The sequence below is a fragment of the Schistocerca gregaria genome, unplaced genomic scaffold (genome assembly GCF_023897955.1).
Source record: "Schistocerca gregaria isolate iqSchGreg1 unplaced genomic scaffold, iqSchGreg1.2 ptg000994l, whole genome shotgun sequence".
In the NCBI taxonomy this organism is placed as follows: Eukaryota; Metazoa; Arthropoda; class Insecta; order Orthoptera; family Acrididae; genus Schistocerca; species Schistocerca gregaria.
The window spans coordinates 80238-101283 of NW_026062344.1; the positions used below are offsets into that span (position 1 = coordinate 80238).

At 51.9% G+C, this 21046-nt stretch overlaps 4 protein-coding genes and 1 non-coding gene across 8 annotated transcripts; 4 read left to right on the forward strand and 1 right to left on the reverse strand.

Moving 5' to 3' along the window:
* Positions 1-983: 983 nt before the first annotated feature.
* Positions 984-3340, forward strand: LOC126326518 (alkyldihydroxyacetonephosphate synthase-like). Of its 2 annotated transcripts, XM_049995658.1 has the most exons (3): positions 984-1197; positions 1345-1385; positions 1512-3340. In XM_049995658.1, exons 1-3 carry the CDS (start codon positions 1110-1112, stop codon positions 3285-3287), a joined length of 1905 nt encoding a protein of 634 aa, XP_049851615.1. In that variant the 5' UTR covers positions 984-1109; the 3' UTR covers positions 3288-3340. The 2 variants fall into 2 exon arrangements, with proteins under 2 accessions (XP_049851615.1, XP_049851616.1); XM_049995659.1 differs by lacking the exon at positions 984-1197 and having other exon boundaries at positions 1495-3314.
* Positions 3341-5107: 1767 nt separating this feature from the next.
* LOC126326519 (uncharacterized) lies at positions 5108-8184 on the reverse strand. 3 transcript variants are annotated; one of them, XM_049995660.1, is made up of 6 exons: positions 7921-8184; positions 7690-7846; positions 7511-7616; positions 7364-7440; positions 7089-7304; positions 5108-7024 (listed from the first exon to the last, which is right to left on the reverse strand). In XM_049995660.1, exons 1-6 carry the CDS (start codon positions 8067-8069, stop codon positions 5756-5758), a joined length of 1974 nt encoding a protein of 657 aa, XP_049851617.1. In that variant the 5' UTR covers positions 8070-8184; the 3' UTR covers positions 5108-5755. The 3 variants fall into 3 exon arrangements, with proteins under 3 accessions (XP_049851617.1, XP_049851620.1, XP_049851618.1); XM_049995663.1 differs by having other exon boundaries at positions 5108-7304; positions 7921-8069; XM_049995661.1 differs by lacking the exons at positions 7364-7440; positions 7511-7616; positions 7690-7846; positions 7921-8184 and having other exon boundaries at positions 7089-7343.
* A 384-nt stretch (positions 8185-8568) lies between these two features.
* LOC126326520 (exportin-1-like) lies at positions 8569-12467 on the forward strand. Its single transcript, XM_049995664.1, has 3 exons — positions 8569-8902; positions 9020-9301; positions 9363-12467. The coding sequence occupies exons 1-3, from the start codon at positions 8804-8806 to the stop codon at positions 12195-12197; spliced, it is 3216 nt and encodes a 1071-aa protein (XP_049851621.1). The 5' UTR covers positions 8569-8803; the 3' UTR covers positions 12198-12467.
* Positions 12468-12520: 53 nt separating this feature from the next.
* Positions 12521-20346, forward strand: LOC126326595 (uncharacterized). The gene is made up of 6 exons (XM_049995762.1): positions 12521-12945; positions 13134-14545; positions 15303-15641; positions 15822-16213; positions 17879-20166; positions 20235-20346. Exons 1-6 carry the CDS (start codon positions 12640-12642, stop codon positions 20340-20342), a joined length of 4845 nt encoding a protein of 1614 aa, XP_049851719.1. The 5' UTR covers positions 12521-12639; the 3' UTR covers positions 20343-20346.
* Positions 20347-20448: 102 nt separating this feature from the next.
* On the forward strand, positions 20449-20527 carry Trnak-uuu (transfer RNA lysine (anticodon UUU)). The gene is given in 2 exon segments: positions 20449-20485; positions 20492-20527. It is a non-coding gene; the product is annotated as a tRNA-Lys (tRNA).
* The last annotated feature ends 519 nt before the right edge of the window (positions 20528-21046 follow it).

Here is a 21046-nt window from a genome sequence, read left to right on the forward strand (position 1 = left end):
ACCTGTACCATATTCTCAGAAACACTGTTTTTATAGCCAGACTCTATGTACCCAAAATATTCAGCCTCAGAGACGTCCACACCATCGATCCAGAAACTCTCGTGCCTCTTTTCGACCCGCTGCCCGAGGTAAACATCAACTCGACCCCAACCCTAGGGATCCTCTCCGTCCTCGTCAACACCTGCGTCGGCGCTCTAAAGAAAATTCTGTCCTCTTCCAACAGCGACATCCCCTCCTTCGCCACCGTCGACACGAACCTCCTTCTAAACGACGTCCTCCACCCCGCCACCGCTCGATCGAAAGTCAGCATCAACTACATCGTCCCCCTCATCGTCTACACCATCGAATCCGCCGTGTACATGCTTTTCGTACACATAAACCTGTACACATTCGCCCCCAAGTACCAAGAGTTCGTCCGCAGAAGAGTCCGCGACGAAATCGGATACGAACTCGAGAACATTCTGAGCCGACTCAACCGAGACTGGCCCAAACTCTTCTCAAACTACTCCACCTCGCAACTCAGCCACCAGTACAAAATAGACCCCGAGCCGTCCTTTCTTCTGAAGATCGAAGAAAATCTAAAGCTCATCACCCACTCCAGCACCGGTAAAAACGGGTCTCTCTAGACGGCCCCCCTGCCTTGACAGCTGTCAAAAAATTTTTACTTCCCAGCTCTCCGTTCGAGCACTCGACGCCGGGGTTCCAGCTGGGACGAATCGCCGACCGCCGCGCCGCGCCCTCGAGCGGCACGCCTTTCCTCGCGGTCCCAGGAGAGGGGCGACGACCGAGCTCCGTTCGGACGGGGGAGGCCCAGAGCGGAGAGAACAATCGCTCCGAGCGAGAGCGCCCGCGGCCGACGCCATCCATTCTCGGTCGGGCGCCTATCCACCGAATGCCACGCCTCTCCAAAGGGGAAACGGGGATCGATGGGTACAACAGCTTGACAGGTTTTTCGGCCTGTGTTCCAACGGTTTTTTTTGCTATGTCCGCATTTTTCTTTGAGCTGATTTTGACTCTTGTTCACACGTGCGCCCGTTGCGAAGGAGAGAGGATGCGCGCCGCGCTCTGGGAAGCTTCGCTTTCTCGAAGCGGCTTTGAGCTGACCTGAAATGAAGGGCGAACCTGCACCGCGCGCGAAGAGAGAGAGGCACCGAGGAATTTTTTTTGAGCTACTACGAAATTTATGGGCGGAACCTAGTACGAATTTAAGATTTTTTGTTTACTAGCCCATTATTTTTGTTTGTCGGTGTGTTTTGGTGCGCGGTTGAGCCGAAGCATGAATACGGTGTTTGATGAATAAGAGAGCATTTGAGCGTTTGAAGAGACTGAACGGTCATCTTCTAGGTCCCTCGACAGAGATCTTACCGGCACTTCAAAGCTGCGGTGTACGTTCCGACACAGTCACTCGCAAAGGCGGCGAAAGCGAATACCGCGGAATCCCTCGCCGCGTGCTTGCTCTCGACAGTGAGAGAAGCAGGAGTTAACGCACCCGAGATCTTTTTTTTTTTTAGGGAGGGGGCGAAGGTTCTGAGGATGAACTCAGATGGGATGGATGGGGCTACGCAGACAGCCGGTTCACACTCAACGAAGAAGGACACATATGTATGATGGGCAACCGTTACTTCTTGTCTGGAGTTGAATTGCCGTACCTGCGAGAATTCGCCGAGAAGGAGTTGGGCTTAAAGATTGAGGATATCAATCAAGGGTGCGAGTATCCGAGGAATTTGCCAAAGCCGGTGGTGAACGGCGACTTTGCAGAGGAATTGAAGCAGATGAACGTCAATCATACGTGGGACGGTTTGGAGCGTTTGAATCACAGTCACGGACACACGGTACAGGAGATATGGACAATTCGACATGGATCATTGAAGAAACTTGTGGATGTAGTGGTGTACCCGAGAAGCCATCAAGATGTGGAACGAATAGTGATGGCCGCAAACCGCTTCGGCGTTGTGATCATCCCATTCGGCGGTGGGACCAACGTATCAAGGGCGCTGGAATGTCCAGAGAGCGAGAAGAGAATGATTGTGTCCCTCGACATGCACGAAATGGACCGCATAATTAATGTTGATCGTGTGAACATGATGGCGCGTATCGAGGCTGGAATTACTGGAAGGGCGCTAAATGAGAAATTGAAGAAGGTTGGCTTGATGATGGGTCATGAACCAGATTCGCTGGAGTTTTCAACTTTGGGCGGGTGGGTAGCCACCAACGCTTCCGGCATGAAAAAGAACGTTTATGGGAATATCGAGGATATCGTTGTCAGCGTGAAGTTTGTGACTTGCCTAGGTACTTGGACTCAGGAATCTCTGATACCTCGTCGGTCGTCCGGCCCTAATACAATGAATTTGATTTTTGGAAGTGAAGGAATCTTTGGCGTGGTGACAGAAGTGATCGTCAAGGTTCGCGAACTTCCTCAACTGATTCACTACGGTGCTGTTATTTTTCCAAAATTCGAACAAGGTGTCAAGTTTATGCACGCTCTGTCCTCTCAGCGTCATTTGCCGGCTTCCATCCGTCTCGTGGACCCGGAACAATTCCGCCTCGGCATGGCCATGAGACCCGCGGCGAAGTCTTATTATGAGACGCTCACCGACAGAGCCAAGAAGGCCTACCTGTTCAACTACCTCAACTTCGATCCCAGGGAGATCTGCATGGCTACTTTCGTAGTGGAGGGCTCCAAGGGCGAGGTGGTGCGCGAAACCAGGACCATTCATTCTACAGCTACGAAATATGGCGGTTTGAAGGTCGACTCGGAAAGCAGTCGACGAGGGTACTTCCTCACCTTCGTCATCGCCTACCTTCGAGATTTGGTGATCAGCGCGTCATTTTTGGCCGAAAGCTTCGAAACGTCGATCACCTGGTCTCGCACCTATGATCTGTGCGTCCGCGTCAAACAACGAGTCGTTCAGGCAGCCGCCGAAGCGGGCGTCAAAAGCAAATTGTTCGTTTCCTGCCGAGTTACTCAGACCTACCATATTGGATCCTGCGTCTACTTCTACTTCGGATTCTCCTGCCGAGACTTGGAAGACCCTATAGAAAAGTTCACCTATATCGAACACGCCTGTCGCACGGAAATCCTCGACTGCGGGGGGTCTATCAGCCACCACCACGGCGTTGGCAAGCACCGTAAGGCGTTCATAGAGCGCTCTGTAGGAAAGATCGGCCTGTCCATCCTCAAAGAACTCAAGCGCACTCTGGACCCCAACAACGTCTTTGCATCCGGCAACATCTTTGACATCGACTACTCAGAAACCGACACTGCATCGCGCGTCATCTCTAACTGAAAATTGCCTAAAATTTAAAAAAAATAAAAAAAGTCATCATTTTATCTGTACATGTCTGACTCAGACCTCACTTTAGCTCACTACCTGTCCAAGTATTCTGAGCCGTTCGTTCCAAAATTCTCAGAACCCTATGTCTCAAAACGCTCTGCTCAGCGCATAGACGTGCACGACCACTACCTGTTCTCTGTGAACTCGCTCAATGAAATAGAAGTGGTCGACTTGTCGTCCGTGTCTTTCTCCCAATACGCGCCCGTCAAGGTACAAACCTGCCAAACATTTTCCGTACGCGATTCCGAAAGTAGCCTTCTGACACCGCTCTCTAAGGTCCTCGACTACGAGCACTCGCTCACCTCGCCCATTGAACATCTATCTGTCAATCCAAACGGCAACTATTTGGTGCTACACACCGCCGAAACAACTTTGGTTTTGGAACTTACTAGGCTCATTATCGTCAACCTAAACGAAGAACGCTCCAACTTTCGCTCCTCTCATGTCAAAGTCATCACCTGTCCATCTCACGTCTTGGCCCCTTCCCTGCACTCACACATTCAGGACTTCCTCATATTGAAGTTCGCGTGGCATCCCCTCAGTCCGGACCACCTCTTCATCCTCTCAAACGACAACATGCTTCGCATCTACAACTTGAAGGTCTGCTTCCGCGAGGCGGAACAAGTCTTCTGTCTGTCCACGTACTTCAGCCAGGTCGAAAAAGCCGAATGCTTTGTATCTTTCGCATTCGTGGAGTCCGCCGAGTGCGCCACGTGGGACGCTTTCTCCGTCTACCTCATAAGCGAAACTGGTAGCGTCTACCTCCTGTGCCCCATCGTCCCCAACGGCGCATTTGTTGAAAGGTCCTGTCTCGAATACCTAGACCAGGCTGCCGCCAAAGAGCTGGAACCGCTGTTCCCCTGCTCCAAACAAGTCGAAGCGCGTATTGCATCCCTATCGAAGAAGAGAAGCTGGATAAGCTCTGTTCTAGGAGAGTCCAAACGAACCGATTCCTTAGTCAGAATACAAATGATCTTCAACCAAAACCTTGTTCCTGATTTACAAGGTCCCGTACATATCATCACAAAATCAGATGACAATTCCGAGTCTCAACCTCCCTCTTATTTCAAGGATATCCAATTTCTGCACTCATCACCTCCTGTCGCCCTAAAAACTATCAGTCCTACTGAAGCGCATCTCATTATATTCTTATCTCAATGTGAACCAAAGTGGCATTCCGATTCAACTCCCCCCAACCCTATATCTGCCATTCTGTGGCAAAGACTCCTCTTCCCCTCCTCCACCTCTCACATCTCCCTCATCAAACTAAACCTAGCGCCCGCAACCAAAACATCATCCAACACATTCTACATCTATAATTCACTGGGCATATTCCAACTGGATCTCCCTTGGCTCGCACAACTAACCACCTTCCTCCGCGACACCTCTCACCACCTCCCACCCTCTCTCTCCCCCCTCCCTTATCTCCAAAATCGTCCACTTCCGTAAGCCAAACACCACCCTCGATTCCGTCCTAGCTGTCACCAACTACTTCTTCAACCCCTCCAACCCGTCATCCGGACTCTTCATCTACCTCCTGCGCTTCCTCGACTCATCTCAAACGCCGTCCCATCTATGCACCTTCCATTATCAATCAAAAACCCCCTTACCCTCTATCTCGCTCATCCAAAGCCCCATATCGCTCTCTAATCTCCCCTCTCCACTCTCCCCTCCCCCCACCACCCTGTCCCTCCCCCACAGACCAGGACCCGCGCCACTCCTCCCCCCCGGCACGTTCTCTTCCCCTCGCACACTCGACTCCACCACCAACCTCAAACGCTTCATCGATCACTACTCCAACATCAAACGCGTCCACATTCTCTATCTCTACGACATCTACGAACGGCTCAAAAACCACCTCCAATCCATCCAAAACCGCACCGAAACCCAACTGGCCGATCTAAACCACCTCTCACAACTCATCCAACCGCAGCGCCTCTCACAACTCACCTCCCGACTTCACGAAGCCTACACGTCACAAGACGTCCTATACTCTCGATCCCTCTGTCTAATAGACAAAATCCGATCCAAAAAGTACAGAGCCACCTCCTCTGAACTCCGCTGGTTCGAACAACTCGAATCCCTCAAACAAACCGTCCAAGAACATCAAGACTCTCTGAATGAAACGGCCCAGATCACCACTCAAGCCATCGAAGCAAGATCAGAACTCATCTCGCTACTCTCGTCCGTCAAACTCTCTCCAGAACACACATCACAACTAGAAGCACTCATCGACAAAGAAGACAAAGCCATATCCAACATCGCAATCAACTTAAAACTCCTTCAACTCAACGTCCACTCCGAATAAAAAAAACTCACTGAATAAAAAAAATCAAGCTACATTTTTGTCGCAACCAACTCAAAACTCCTTCAACTCAACGCCCACTCCGAATAAAAAAGTCAAGCTACATTCTTGTCACTCACAACTTGGCCCTTCCGTTGCTTCCATCCAAGCGAGGTAGCCTGTATAACTCCTTAAAAACCGCCTCGTACATTTTCCGCATGACAAATCTCTTGGTCTTCAAGCTGGGCGTGAGAACGCCTGATTCTACTGTCCAAGGATCCGGCTCCAAATAAATCTGGCGGGGAATCTGATACCCGTGCAACTGGTTCTCCTTTGCCACCTTGCAAAGCTCTTCGTAAATCAGGATCTTCACTTTCGTATCTGCGCACAACCTCCTTACATCCTTGCTCATTCCAGCCAACTCCGCCCACCCGACAAGTGCCTCGGCATCCGGAACCACGATCGCCACCAAATAATCTGACATTGAATCTCCATGAATGTAAATTTGACCCACAAACCTGGCCTGAGAAAACACAGACTCGAGATTGTCCACCGCCACGTATTCTCCTTGAGACAACTTGAAGATGTTCTTCTTTCGATCGATGATCCTTAACGTTCCATTCGGCAACCACTCGCCCACATCTCCAGTATGAAACCAACCATCTGGCTCCAACACATCACTCGTTTTAGCTTCATCTTTATAATATCCTACAAACACGTTTGTCCCACGAACGCAAACTTCTCCTCGGTGTTGATCCACCGATGATACATAACCCAATTCCGGCACGTCCACCAATTTGACCTCCACCGTCCCAATTGGAGGCCCCACATGCCCGGTCGCCTTCTTGTCGCATATCCTCTGCACACAAACCAGCGCAAATGTCTCCGTAAGGCCGTATCCTTGAATCACGGTCGCTCCTGTCACAACTCTTAAGAATTCCTGCACTTTTGGATTCAACGGCGCCGATCCAGAAACTATCATTCTCACCCTTTTCCCCAATAAATCCTTAAACCTCTTGAAAATAACCCCCTCCCATATCGACGACGCTCCTCCCATCTGTTCGGCCCTTCTCTTTGAATCGTATGCATAGCTGAATAGCGCCCTCTTCACTCGACTCGCTTCCTCCAACCCACACATAATCCTTCCATAAATCCGGTCAAACACCCTCGGCACGCCTACCAAAATAGTAGGCCTCAGTGCCTGTATATCATCCAGCAGTCCATTGATGTCTCCTCTCCAGAACCCAGCCGATGCTCCTACCAACAGACCCGACAGCATGCACACCATCTCGTAGCTATGTGCCAGCGGCAGATAAGATATGTGCACGTCTGACTGGCTCAACTTTATCAGTTCCAAACACCCCGCGATCGAACATGCCGCGTTCGATTCCGTCAACATCACACCCTTTCAGAAAAAAATCAGTCACCTTCCTTATCTGCATACACACCCATACAATCCCCAGACGCACTTTCGGCTCTCCGGATGTACCGCTTGTGTACAGCAACGTAAACAGATCTTCTGGGGAAGATTGCACCATCGGATGTATCGACCCCGCCATTCTTTTCACCTCTTCGTATTCATGTATCTTTGTCCTTGAGCTTTTCAAAAATTCTGGCACGCTCTCCAATCTCCCCATCTTGATCAACACACTCAATTTTGACACGTCGTGCTTTTGACTCGCAAACTTTTCAAACTCGTCAGCACCTCCCCTTCTGTCTGTCCATCTGTTTTCTCTCTTCGTACCTCTTCCCACGTCTTCTCTGAGAGCACTATCGCCGACATCCCAGAATGGTCGATAATGTACTGTATTGTATCTTGCGCTTCAATCCACACACAGTCATCGTCAGCGCCTTCTCCATATGCGCGATGCGTACAAATTTTTTTTCGTACCTACACTATCGTACAGTGGTACAAATGTGATGTTCAAATAACAGCACGCCAGTACACTGACGATCCATTCTAATCGGTTTTCTGAATAGATTCCGACCATTCCTGTCTACACATCGCTGTCAGTCCTTCTTCAAACACCGCCGCAAAAGAAAAGAAAGCACGCGTTTCAGAGAGCGTACCGAATTCAACTTTAAACTGCTCATGCCAGACGCAAAATTCACAACCTCTCTTTCTAACTCTCCATACGTCAAGTATTCGTATCCACTCCACGTCCCATCTGGCTGCAAGCGCCGGCTCCCCAGCGATCTATTCGCTTTGTTCTTCCTTAAGGCATCACTGAAGAAAAAATGTTAAACCACCGAAACACGCAAATCATGGAGCGATAACTGTATACACATAGTGATACGCACAAAATCGCTCCTTGAACCGTTCTTCTCCCAAGCAGATTATCTAGAAGCTTTTCTGGGTGAAGCGCCAACCGATGAACGGGACCCTCTCCACGGTAGTAATGGACCGACTGCAAATCGATGTTCACGTCTCTCGTCGATGACTCAGTCATTCCTTTCTTCTGGTCTAGATTACCAGACTACCCCAAAGCCTCACACGACAAAATAACACCCAGGCCTATTCAAAACCCACCTTTCACTATTGCAGAAAATCGAAAGGCGAAAAGTATCAAAAAATTCACATCTAATCAAGAAATTCTCCCCTCTCTTTCGCGAGGGGGCTTTATCCGGGCACTTTCCGAATCGCCTCGTACGCGCTCAAACTGCGGCCGTTTGCTACCTGTCAGAAGGTCTGTCTGCGACGTGCGACAACTTTGTTTTTGTCTCGCCCCGTCTCTTCTCTTCGAGAGCGCCTCCAATCTCTCAAAAGGGAGACGCCCATACACCGAAGAGCCCCGGTCACGCTCTCTCCTGCGACTCTGCATCGTCCGAGCATGCGTCACTTGCCCTACACGCCCATAGCGTGTGCATAGAGAGGTATTGCTCCCATCAAAAAAAAAAATTCACTTCGCTACAATCTCCTGCCACTTAGCGTTACCAAAATAATTTAGTTTGTCTTCGACTGAATAGCGGTTTTGTCCCTAATTCTTCACTTTTCTTTCTCTCTTTTTCGTATCGCTTACTGGCAACTTTGATTTATTTGCCGAAGCAACCCAGTCTGTCGCCAACTAAGACACCGTCCCGCGCTCAGTGCACAACAGACTTCTTTTCTCCCGGCAACCTCACACAAAAAACCTGTCGCGACGGATTGCTTCTTTTCCTTTCCCCTCTTGAAGAGAAAAAAACCATGGACGATTATTCGAAGCTTTTCCAATTCGATGAGGAGTTTGATGTCAAGCTGTTTGAAGAAATCACGGTCGCAAGCATCTCACACAAACACCCTCAGGTAGGTGAAGGACACGTATTCGCTAGCGTGAGGAGAGAGCTTCATGCAAATGTGTGTAATATACTAACGACTCTTCAAAAATTTTGGCGCCCCTTCTAAAAAAATGGCTCCTTTAAGTTCGCTCAAGCAGCCAAAGTGCTAGTAGAATTCCGAGAAAATCCACAATCTTGGACGCGCGTTCCTGTCATCCTAGAGCTGGCTCAGCACCCACATACCAAGAGATTCGCCTTGACCATATTGGAATCTTTAGTCACACATAGATGGAATCTTCTTCCGGATGAACAGCGCTGCGGTATCAGAGAATTCATGATCAACTACGTGCTTCGCCTGTCATCAACCAGGGAATCTCTGTCGAGCGAGAGACTGATCATAGACGCCGCAAACGCCGTGCTCGTCTCTGTACGTGTCTTCCTCTTTCTTTTTTTTTTTTGTCTTTCACTCACACTTCAAAAAAAATCAGATCTCTTGTCAAGAATGGCCTCACAGATGGTCATCCTTCATCCCAGAAATCGTCGCGGCCAGCAAGATCAATGAGAGCACGTGCGAAAACAACCTCGTAATCTTGAAGATGCTGTCTGAAGACATCTTCGATTTCAACAAGGGAAAGATGACAAGAGCCAAGACGTCCCTTCTCAAGGAAGGACTCGTCAAGGACTTTTTTCCTATTTACGAGCTGTGCGAATTCGTCCTGTCGTCCAGCAAGACGCCCAGCTTGCTGCAGACAACTCTAGATGCGCTCTTGAAGTTTCTTTCTTGGGTGCCAATTGGGTACATTTTTGAAACACAAATGATATCGATTCTGATTGATAATTTCTTGCCCGAACCCCAGTTCAGGAACGCGGCGACTTCTTGCCTGGTTGAGATATCGTCCATATCGTCGCAAGACGTACCGGCCGAGAAGTTTCAGATGATGTTCTCGTCATTCATGAACCAATTGTACCGGATTCTAGACAAGTCCACCAACTTTCCTCTTGTCTACGCCCAGAGCTCCGCGGAGGACAAGAGCTTCATCCAGATGGTCGCTCTCTTCTTGACTACCCTGTTCCAGCGCCACCTATCCGTTCTGGAGTCGGACGCCCTGTCCTATTACATTCTGGATGCGCACATGTACCTTGTTCAGTTCTGCTCGATAAAGAACAGGGACATTTTCGGAATCATCCTGGACTATTGGATGGTGCTTTCGGAGGGCCTGTATAAGGAGGTGCCGATAGACCAGTCCGCCCCGGCGGTGCAGACGTCGAGGAGAGTTTTCTATGCCAACGTGCTCAGTCAGGTCCGGAGCATCATGATTCGGAACATGGCGAAGCCGGAGGAGGTCTTGGTAGTTGAAGATGAGAACGGGAACATCATAAGGGAAAGGTTGAAGAACACCGAGCAATTGTATCTCTATAACAACATGAGGATCACGTTGGTCTATTTGTCGAACCTCGACTCGACAGACATGTACAATATCATGCTGCAGCGCCTCCACGAGCTCAACGGCGAAAATTTTGATAAGCGAGCCTGCGCCACACTGTGTTGGGCCATAGGGAGCATATCTGGAGCTGTGCCGGAGGAGAGAGAGCGAAGGTTTTTGGTACACGTCGTGCGCAAGCTCATTGAGTTTTGTAATGAAATGAGGAGCAAGGATGATCGAGCAATCATAGCGGCCAATATCATGTATGTAGTCGGTCAATACCCTCAGTTCTTGAAGGCGCATTGGACCTTTCTTCGCACAGTCGTTCACAAACTGTTCGAGTGGATGGAGGAAACGCACCCGGGCGTCCAAGACATGGCGTGCGATACTTTTCTCAAAATATCTAGAAGCACGGCGAAGCAGTTTGTGATATCTCAGGGCAAGGGTGAAGGTCCGTTCATCGACGTCCTTCTTGAGAACATTGAAAAGTTCATTTCCAAGTTGGACGAGGGTCAGCTTTTGACGTTTTACTCTGCCGTGAGTGTCCTCATCAACGCGAACAGCAACCCTGTCAAAAAGCAGCAGCAGATCGAGTTGATGATGAAGCTCCCGAATTCGACCTGGCACCAAATCACGGCGTGCGCCAGCAGTGACATAAACATTCTGAGGGATTTGGAAGTTGTACGAAATATCGCTAAAATTGTCAAAACTAACATCAGCGCCTGCAAGGTGCTGGGCCAGTCTTTTGAGAGCCAAATTTATCGCATCTATTATGACATGCTCAACATCTATAAGGTCTATTCTGAAGACATATCCGCGAGCGTGCAGCAGCAGGGCCCTCGGTACCTGAACACGACGGACGCGAAAGCGAGGCGAACGGTAAAGCAAAACATCCTGGTCTTGATTCGCACCTACGTCAAGCGTACTACTAACCCGAACAGCATCGTATCGAGCATACTTCAGCCTCTTCTGAAATCCGTCCTAGAAGATTACAAATTCGGCATTCCGGAAGCGAGAGACCCCGAGGTGTTGACGCTGCTGTCCGAACTGATCCGAAAGTGTCAGGACCTGATCATCGACGAAATTCCTCTGTTCTTCGACTCGGTGTTTGAGTGTACGATATCGATGATCACCGAGAACTTCGCCGACTATCCGGACCACCGCATACAGTTCTTCGATTTCATATGCAGCGTCAACCACTCCTGCTTCAAGGCGCTCTTGCTCATGCCGTCTTCTCACTTCCAGACAATTATCAATGCCATCGTTTGGGCCCTTCGCCACACAATGCGCAACGTCAGCAAAACTGGGTTGCAAACGCTCCTGGAGCTTCTATTGAACGTCGAAAAGGAGGGCGTCGCCAATGAGTTCTACAGCGTCTGCTTTCTCTCTTTGTTGCAGGAAATTCTCGTCATGCTCCTCGACGGTCTCCACAAGGCCGACTTCTACATGCACTGCAAAATTCTCCAAAAGATGTTCTCCGCCATCCAGAACAACGTCGTCACCGTTCCGCTGTGGAACGACGGCGACTCCGCCCACCCGAGCACTAACAACGTCCAGTTTCTGCACGCGCACATTTCGAAGACCCTCATAAACGCCTTTCCGAACTTGACGCAGACGGTCACCGGCAACTTTGTGTCCGGCCTGTTCGAGTCCACCGGAAGCCTCAGCACCCTCAAGAATCACATCCGCGACTTCCTGATCCAAATCAAGGAATACAACGACGTGGAGGACAACCAGCTCCTCTACGACGAAGAGCTGAACGCCGAGAAGAAAAAACTCCAAGAAGAACTCATCAGCCTCCAAATGCGCATCCCAGGCATGATCCCGCCCAACGACCCAAGGCGGCCGGAGAACATCAACGCGCAGAGCTCCAACGCCGGCGAGCCCGCCGTCGACTAGCGGCCGGCCGCGCACGCACACACAAACACACACGCACTCCTTCCCTTTCACATGTATATATCATATACACGCAATACACATACACCTATACAGTCCCTGCCTTGCCTTCCCCTCGCCCCGGTCCCGCGACGACCCCGCGGCGGCCGATGTGGAGGGGACTCCCCCGGTATTTTGCGCTAAGAAGGTGAAATAGCGCGAAACTCGGCGACGGTAAATTAAACAATTTTATGTACAAGCGCACTCTCATTTAAAGCCGTTTATTTAGCAATTTTTAGATAATTTTTTTTAACCCTCAACGAAACACATGAACCATACTCAATCTAACAATGGAGTTTTAGGTGATAAGAGTTCATCTACCTCCGTATCTAATGCGGACAGCGGTGCCAGCAGCCACGAGACACCACAGAGCCAGGCCTACGTTCCACCTTGCCGCCGCAATGCCATGAACCAGGGCGGCTCTGGCATTTCGCGCATGCCTCCTCCGCGAGACTCGGCATATTCTAGCTTTCACAGGAACGACCGCAACGGTCGGGGATATCCGAATTCCCGCAGCTATTATTCCGACCGCCCGTACAACTCGACCGGCCACCACAGGGACCACCACTCTGGCAGGAACGGCCACAGGCACTACGACGGCAACAAGAAACAGGAGGTGGGCGAGGACGGTCTCTTACCGCAGGACCTCAACGTCGAGAGGACGCTGTTCCACTCTCACAGCAATACTGGCATTAACTTCGAGAAGTACCATGTACGTCAGCGGTTCCGAGGCCGAGACCGCGGGGGCGCCGAGCGCGGGGGCCCCGGATGCCGCGAGGTTGTCCCTCGCGCGCTGGTGGGTTTCGGTGGTTGGGGCGCCTTGCGTGTAGCTCGGTGTTGCGCGGGCTTTTTTTAAGGGGTCAGGGCGTTGAGCGACTGACTTTTTTTTTTTTTGTGCAGGAAATTCCCGTCGAGGCGTTTGGGGACGACGTGCCGCCATCTTTTCAGAGTTTTTCCGAGCTTGACCTGCATCCCGTGCTCAGGAACTCTATACAGTTGTGCGGCTACGAGGTGCCGACGCCGGTCCAGCAGTACTCCTTGCCCATCATTTTTGCGAAGCGAGATCTCATGGCGTGCGCCCAGACTGGTTCTGGCAAGACAGCCGCTTTTTTGTTCCCCATGATTGGTCGCATTTTGAAAGAGAACCTGCCCCCGGCCGCGCCTGGCCGCACGGCGCATCCGCTCGCCCTCATTTTGGCGCCTACGCGCGAGCTCGCGAACCAGATTTACGACGAGTCTTGTAAATTCACATATCGTTCTCATCTCCGTTCGGTCGTCGTCTACGGTGGTCCCAACATGCCCCAGCAGGCCTACGAGCTGTCCAAGGGTTGCGACATATTGGTTGCCACGCCGGGTCGGCTTGTCGACATGATCCACCGCAACCGCGTCAGCCTGTCGAGTTGTCACTACCTCTGCCTCGACGAGGCGGATCGCATGCTCGACATGGGCTTTGAGTCCCAGATTCGAAAGATAGTCGAGGGGTCCGGCATGCCGCCCACGCGCGAGCGCCAGACGCTCATGTTCTCGGCTACTTTTCCCAAGGAAATCCAGCAGCTCGCGCAGGACTTCCTCAACAACTACATTTTTTTGAAGGTCGGACGCGTCGGTTCGACCACTGACTTCATCACACAGAAGATTCTCTATGTCGAGGACGACGACAAGTTCGACGAGTTGCTCAGGGCCATCGAGTCCATTGAGGGGCTCACCTTGATATTTGTCGAGACGAAGCGACTCGCCGACTATCTGGAGGCGCAGCTCTACAAGCAGGGGTTCCCCAGCACCTCCATCCACGGCGACCGCAGCCAACCCGAGAGAGAGAGCGCGCTCAACTCTTTCCGCACCGGCAGGACGCCGATCTTGGTCGCCACCGACATCGCGGCTCGCGGGCTCGATATCTCCAACGTCGCCCACGTCATCAACTACGACATGCCCAGGGACATCAACGACTACGTCCACCGCATCGGTCGTACCGGCCGTGCGGGGAACTCGGGGTCCGCAACCGCGTTCCTGAACCTGAAGAACCGCAACCTGATCCGCGGGCTCATCAATCTGCTCGAGGAGTCCAACCAGGAGGTCCCCTCCTTCCTCTTGACCATGGCCCTCGAGTCCCCCCACCAGAGCCACTCCCACTCCGACGGCTACGGCGGCCGCGGCCGCGGCGGCTACAAGTCGCGCGGCGGCGGGTCGAACGACTACCGCTACGAGAACGAGTCTCGCTACGACTATTCCGGCCCAAACCACCCCATGGCCTACAGCAGGAACTACAATGGCGTCGACTCCTCCTCCTTCAACTACACTGGGTCTCATCACTGGTGGGACTAATAGAGAAAATCCAGTGCGAAAAAATTTTTTCAGCCCCCCGTCCCCCCCCCCTCCCCCCTCCAGTCGTCACATTTTGACTTCTCCCCCCGAACGCGCGCCCTCCATACCGCGCGCCCCTCACCCGCGATGCGTCACAATAGAGCGGCGTCACAATAAAAACGCACATCAGTGATGTCCATTTCAAGACGCGTCCGCTTTTCTGTTTTTCTCTCTCCGCCTCCGCGCGTCGTGACAGAGCGGCGCCACGACAAGAGTGCGCGTCGGCGGCGTCCGTTTCGAAATCCGCCTTTCCGTTTTTTTATCCCTCCGCTGTCCGTTTTTGTTTCTGCACAATCCGCTTTTCCGTTTTTTTTTTTCCTACACAAATCCGCTTTTCCGTTTTTTTTTCTGCACAAATCCGCTTTTCCGTTTTTGTTTCTGCACAATCCGCTTTTCCGTTTTTTTTTTCCTACACAAATCCGCTTTTCCGTTTTTTTTTTCCTACACAAATCCGCTTTTCCGTTTTTTTTTTCCTACACAAATCCGCTTTTTCGTTTTTGTTTCTGCACAAATCCGCTTTTTCGTTTTTGTTTCTGCACAAATCCGCTTTTCCGTTTTTGTTTCCTCTCTCCGGTTTCCGCGCGTCGGCGGCGTCCGTTTCGAAGTCCGCCTTTCCGTTTTTTTTATTCCTCCACTGCCCGTTTTTTTTCATTCCTGCGCAAACCCGCTTTTCCGTTTTTGTTTTCTCTCTCCACTTCCTCTCTAGAGCGCGACCGCCGGAGCTCCCGGCGCGGGGCGCCTCGCGGTGCCCGGCGGCCTCTGGTTCGCCCTCGGGTTCGCCAACACGCCCAGCCTGCTCTCGAACGGCATCAACGGCGGCCTCTCCCCGACGGCGCAGCCCTCCGGGTACCACGCCCGCACCTTGATCGTCCCCCTCTGCGTGACGCTGATCCACCCCAGACCGCCGAACACGATGTCCGTGCTCGCCCTCGACCAGTCTCCGCCCTCGTTCTCGACGACCGAGACCGGCCTCGGCGCCAGGCCCCGCCACGACTCGAGCGTCTCCCTGTCGAACGGGGGACTCAGGACGCCTCCCAGCTGTCGCCTGTAGAGCTCCTCCGCGTTCTTCGTGCTTGTCCTGTGGACGGGCGTCTCTCGCGACGCGAACACGGTGAAGTAGACCAGGCCCCTCCCCTCCAGGTAGTCGAGCCGCGCCATGCCGCCGAGAAACAGGCTGTTTCCGGGACCCATCCTGTACACCGCTGGCCGCACCCTCTTCCTCGGCAGCGCCATCCTCTGCTCCCGCGGGCGCATCAGGCGGCCGATCTGTCGACCCGTGACGATGCCCGGCGTGTCGAACAGGAACGAGGCCCTCCCGATCGGCAGCGACAACAGGTTCAACGTGGTGCCCGGCACCGCCGAGACCGTCGGCTTCCTCTCCGTCGGCCCCCGAAACCTGTCGATCAACTTGTTGATGAAGGTCGACTTGCCGGCGTTCGCGCTGCCAACCACGTACACATCCATCGATCCCTCCCTGCAGTGCTCTATCTTTTCCGCGGCCTCCGCGACGCCCTCTCCCGACAGACTGTCCACCAAACACACGCCAACCGGGTCCACGCCGAACTTCTTGCACTCCGAGCGAACCCAACTCTCCACTCTCTTCAAACTCGCCCCCTTGGGCAACAGGTCCACCTTGTTCGCCAACACCAACACCCGGTGGTTCCCAACGTACCTCCTCACGTGAGGTACAAAACTACCGTGGAAATCGAACAGATCCACCACCTTCACAATCAACACCGGCGCACCGCTCTTGATCGGCCTCAACAACTCCGCAAAACGCTCCGACTCCATCGACACCGGAATCGCCCTCGAATTGTACCTCAACGCCCAACAACGCTCGCAAACCACGCGCTCTCCCCGCGCCTCCACCCTCTCTCCCTCGCGCTCCCCAAACACCTCTCTCTCCAACTCAACCAACGACGCGCCTCCGCACAAACGCCTCTCTCTTTCCTCCCTGTATCGCTCAATCGCCTCCCGCGGAACGAACCCAACCCGACCTCTGTCCTCGCTCTGAAACCTCGCCCCACAACCCCAACACTTCTCCAACTCGTCCTCCTCCCTCGGCTCCACCCGACCACCACCCCCCAACTCCGACCTCCCAAAAGACGCCGGCTTCACCAACCTCAACTCCCTCCTCCTCTTCTCCTCCTCTCCCACCTCCCTCCTCTCCAACAACCTCCTCGTCACCGACTCCTCCGACAACACCAAACAGGGCGGCTCCTTCGCGCCGCTCCCCACTCTCGGCTCCTTCCCACGCCTCACCAACCTCGACTCGCTCAACTCGTCTCCCCCTCTCCTGTCCCAAACCAAACTGCTCTTAGCCCTCTCTCCTCTTCTCTCTCACCCCCCTCCTCCAGCCTCACCCCCTCCATACCCGCACTTCCTCACCCCTCCCTCCAACCCCCGCGAGACCAGCGCTCGGCAAAACACTCGCCCCAACACACTCACCCGCATATCTCCTTGCTCACGCTACAACCACTCGCGTCACGCAATCAATGTGCTCCCAACTCCGCGCCGCCGAAAAAAAAACGAAAAAAAAAAAAGGGCAAGGCCACCGAACAACGAAGCAAAAACAAAAAAAACACCCCGCCACCACCAAAAACAAAACACCGTCGCCACCAAAAAACGAAAAAAAAGACAAACACCGTCGCCACCAAAAAACAAAAAAAAAGACAAGCACCGTCGCCAAAAACAAAAAACAAAACACCGTCGCCACCAAAAAACGAAAAAAAAGACAAACACCGTCGCCACCAAAAAACAAAAAAAAAGACAAGCACCGTCGCCAAAAACAAAAAACAAAACACCGCCACCACCAAAACCTAAAAAAACTAAAAACAAAACACCGCCCCCGCCAAAAACAAAAACAAACACCTCCACCACCAAAAAACAAAAACAAACACCTCCACCACCAAAAAACAAAAAAAAAAGACAAACACCACCTCCAAAAACAAAAAAAAAGACAAACACCGCCAAAAACAAAAAACAAAACACCGCCCCCACCAAAAACAAAAAAACAAAAACAAACACCAAAAACAAACACCAAAAACAAAAAAAAAACAAAACACCTCCACCACCAAAAACAAAAAAACAAAAACAAACACCGCCGCCACCAAAAACAAAAAACAAAAAAAACACACAAAAATAAAAAACACACTCTCACCTGACTACCCAAAACTCCTCTCTCTAAGGCCCCTCCCCACGAGATGATCAACGGCAGATATAACTGCACGTCTCCCCAAAAAAAAAAAAAAACCCTTCCTCCTCTCACCCCCCTTTTTCCCCAGTCCCTCGCCGCGTAGCCTCCAACGTTCACCAAAAGGCTCTACACACTGAAGAAACTCCAGAAGAGGCCCTCTCGAACCTCATCGTCTTCCTCGGCGATGCCAGTCACTCCTCTTCTTCCCCCGTCTCCGAACTCATCTCCAAACTCTCCGAAACCATCCTGGCCAACTGCGCCTACCTCAAAACCACCGTCATCGAGAAAGTCATGGCCTGCATCGTCGCCATACCTCACAAAGTGCCCATCTACTCCACCCTCGTCAGCCTCCTCATCCGCCAAAACTCTGACTTCAAAGAGGACTTTCTCTCCACGTTCAAAACCGCCCTAGCCTCCTCGTTCAGAGAACTCAACTACTACAACATCAAATACCTCTCCTTCTTCATCTCCTGCCTCTACAACTCCAACGCCATCTCCTCCAACGACCTAGCCGCCTACTTCGAAACGCTCACCTCTCTCACACTCTGCTCCTCCTCAACCCTCACTCAGCGCATATCCGACTTCTACGCCACCACCGTTATCGGGTCCATGGTCCTCTGCAAGACCCAACTCACCAACTCTCGCATCTGGCAAGACCTCAAAAACTACGTCGACTCCCGCCACCAACTCATCGTCCCCCTCTTTCGCTCCGACTCTCCCCCCCTCACCTCAACCAAACTCCTCATCTCTGACTTCGGCAATGTGGACAAGGACTGGCTCAGAATGTACTACGAAAGCGTCATGGAACACGCTCTAGCGGGCTGGCCAACCCTTAAACTCCCCTGGCAACCGTGGGAATCCCCTGACCTCCAAGAACCACTCTTCGGCACCCCAACGTCTCCACTCCCCCCAACTCTCCAAAATGTCAACTGGTTCCCTGACTCTCCCGACGAAACAACCCTTCGAAACCTCCTCACCTTCAAAGAATACTTCGACAAAAAACAACAAGCACGAATCGACCACGGACTCCCTCCCATCGACACCTTCCAAATGACACCCATCTTCAGAGTCTCCTCTCCCAGACCAACCCTCCGCATATTCCCAAACAAAGACGACACCTCTGTCGACCTCACCACCCTCGAACTCTTCGTCCTCGAAGACATCCTATTAGACACCATCCACTTCTTCCGCAGCTCCATATCAGACCTCCCCAAATACATCCTCAACATTCCCTTCAACCCCTCCCAACTATACGTCGTCCTCTGCGAAGTCCTCTTCAAAGACCTCCTCCGCTCCTTCTACTCCTCCTACCCCGTAGCCCACTACGGCAGCATCATCTCCACTATATGCTTCCACGCCGGGCCCTTCATCCCCCTCCTCGCCGAAGCCGTCGAACGCCTCTTTCGCACCCTAGACCACATGAACTACCCCTCCACCTTCCACCTCGCAGAATGGTTCGCCTTTCACCTTAGCAACACCAACTTCCGCTGGAGCTGGGAAGACTGGGCTGAATCTCTCTCCAACAACCAAAACTCTATCCAATCCCTCTTCGTCCGCGAAACCCTCTCTCAATGCGTCCAACTCTCCTACTACGAGCGCATCCAACAATCCATCCCTCCACAACTCCTCTTCGCCATCCCCGAAAAATTCACAGAACCAACCCTCCCCCCCAACGACGACCCCGCATCCCAAGAACTCGCCTCCTCCCTCCACCTCCACAAATCCATCGACGCCTCCATGGATTCTATCAAAAAAGTCGTAAACCTCAAATCCCCCTCCTACCTCCCAAACGTCATCCAATCCCTCACCCACTCCATCCTTCTCGACGGCGGCAAATCCATCACCCACCTTCAAGCCTCTCTCGACCGGCGCAAACACATCTACACCCTCCTCAATCAAGAATACCAACCACCCGACCAAAACTACCACATCATCAAAGCCATCTTCTCCTGGTACAAATCCTCCCCTCAACACATCCTCATCACCCTGCTCAAGTTCTGCGAAAACGGCGTCCTCGAACACTCCTCCATCCTCTCCTTTCTGTTCGACGAATCCACCCTCAAAGAATACGTCCAATCCTCCCTTCTCTACAAAACCCTGGACAAGCTCGTGTCCGATCTCATCCTCCGAGTCTCCCTCAAAGAAGACGAAATCACCTCCGCGGTTCAAGAGTCAAAAAAGGTTCTGTCCAAAGACGACGTCCTAGACAACCCCGACATAAAAGACATGATCAACCAACTCTCCAGTCTTAGACTAAACCTCGACTCTCTCTTCCTCTCCCTCTTCGACAGCCTGTCCCAAATCAGCTCATCTCATCTTGACAACAGCCAACTCTCACAATTCGCCATCGACTACTTCGTTCACTTCGCACTCAAAGTACCTTTTTTTCCCCCTTCGAACATCTCTCCCTCCCCCACACGTTCTCTAACCCCCCTTTCCCTCAGTACTCTGCCCAGTTCTACCAGTGCCTCCCTACTCTGGAAATACTCCTCTCCACCAAAACTCACGCCAAAGAAAAACTAGACTATCTCAAGGCGGCCATCTACCTATAACGCTGTACGTCTCAATAAAAACCCGAGAGCTCTATGCTCTCTCTCTTCACAAAATCGCCCAATAGAACCAACTTATAGCTCTATTCTGCATATATCTTTCAGCAATGCCCGTGTAGCTCAGATGGTAGAGCTTCGTGCTTTTAATTATACCACGACTGTCGCGGGTTCGATTCCCGTCGTGGGCATGCATTTTTTTTTTCCCACACAAGCCAATTTTCTTCTCAACAGGAAGCCACCGCGCTCGTAGCTCGCTGCCCCTCAGAGCCGAATCGCCTAAGCCGAGAGCACCGCATCTCTTCCCCGAAAACGCGTTCTTCAGAAAAGACCCGCCTGCACCTCAACTCCAAAGCTTCGAGAAGCGCCAAACGCTGTACGAATTCAACGAATAGCACGAGAATTTCAATCCGCCCCCGAAGAGACGTCAACGCCGGTAGGCGACCAACTTTGGTTCTTACAAAAGCTCATTTCGTCTCTCGGTACACGCCAAAGCCAAAAAAAATAGGCTGCGCGTGACGAAGGCACATAGACCGAAGAATTCTGAATATGTCTGCACACTATGATTTATGCCCTTTGGACAAGGAGAATGCTGAGACTTAAAAAAGATGGATCAGCAAAAATAACGGATCTACCTGCATAAATTTTTTATAGCCGCCCACCGAGGCGTGCGCCTTTTAGCGTAACGCAGATTGAGAGAATTTGCATAG

What these genes read in the sequence shown, in the direction of transcription:
- LOC126326518 (XM_049995658.1), top strand. Translation starts at nt 1,110, where the DNA reads ATGAAGGGCGAACCTGCACCGCGCGCGAAGAGAGAGAGGCACCGAGGA. An exon ending in AAATTTATGGGCGGAACCTA is followed by an intron (nt 1,198 to 1,344) that starts GTACGAATTTAA and finishes GTCATCTTCTAG; the next exon opens with GTCCCTCGACAGAGATCTTA. An exon ending in CGGCACTTCAAAGCTGCGGT is followed by an intron (nt 1,386 to 1,511) that starts GTACGTTCCGAC and finishes TTTTTTTTTTAG; the next exon opens with GGAGGGGGCGAAGGTTCTGA.
- LOC126326519 (XM_049995660.1), bottom strand. Translation starts at nt 8,069, where the DNA reads ATGACTGAGTCATCGACGAGAGACGTGAACATCGATTTGCAGTCGGTC. An exon ending in ACCACTGTACGATAGTGTAG is followed by an intron (nt 7,441 to 7,510) that starts GTACGAAAAAAA and finishes TGTGGATTGAAG; the next exon opens with CGCAAGATACAATACAGTAC. An exon ending in GTACATCCGGAGAGCCGAAA is followed by an intron (nt 7,025 to 7,088) that starts GTGCGTCTGGGG and finishes TTTTTCTGAAAG; the next exon opens with GGTGTGATGTTGACGGAATC.
- LOC126326520 (XM_049995664.1), top strand. Translation starts at nt 8,804, where the DNA reads ATGGACGATTATTCGAAGCTTTTCCAATTCGATGAGGAGTTTGATGTC. An exon ending in TCTCACACAAACACCCTCAG is followed by an intron (nt 8,903 to 9,019) that starts GTAGGTGAAGGA and finishes GGCTCCTTTAAG; the next exon opens with TTCGCTCAAGCAGCCAAAGT. An exon ending in CAAACGCCGTGCTCGTCTCT is followed by an intron (nt 9,302 to 9,362) that starts GTACGTGTCTTC and finishes AAAAAAAATCAG; the next exon opens with ATCTCTTGTCAAGAATGGCC.
- LOC126326595 (XM_049995762.1), top strand. Translation starts at nt 12,640, where the DNA reads ATGAACCAGGGCGGCTCTGGCATTTCGCGCATGCCTCCTCCGCGAGAC. An exon ending in TACACTGGGTCTCATCACTG is followed by an intron (nt 14,546 to 15,302) that starts GTGGGACTAATA and finishes TCCTCTCTAGAG; the next exon opens with CGCGACCGCCGGAGCTCCCG. An exon ending in ACGCCTCCCAGCTGTCGCCT is followed by an intron (nt 15,642 to 15,821) that starts GTAGAGCTCCTC and finishes CTTCCTCGGCAG; the next exon opens with CGCCATCCTCTGCTCCCGCG.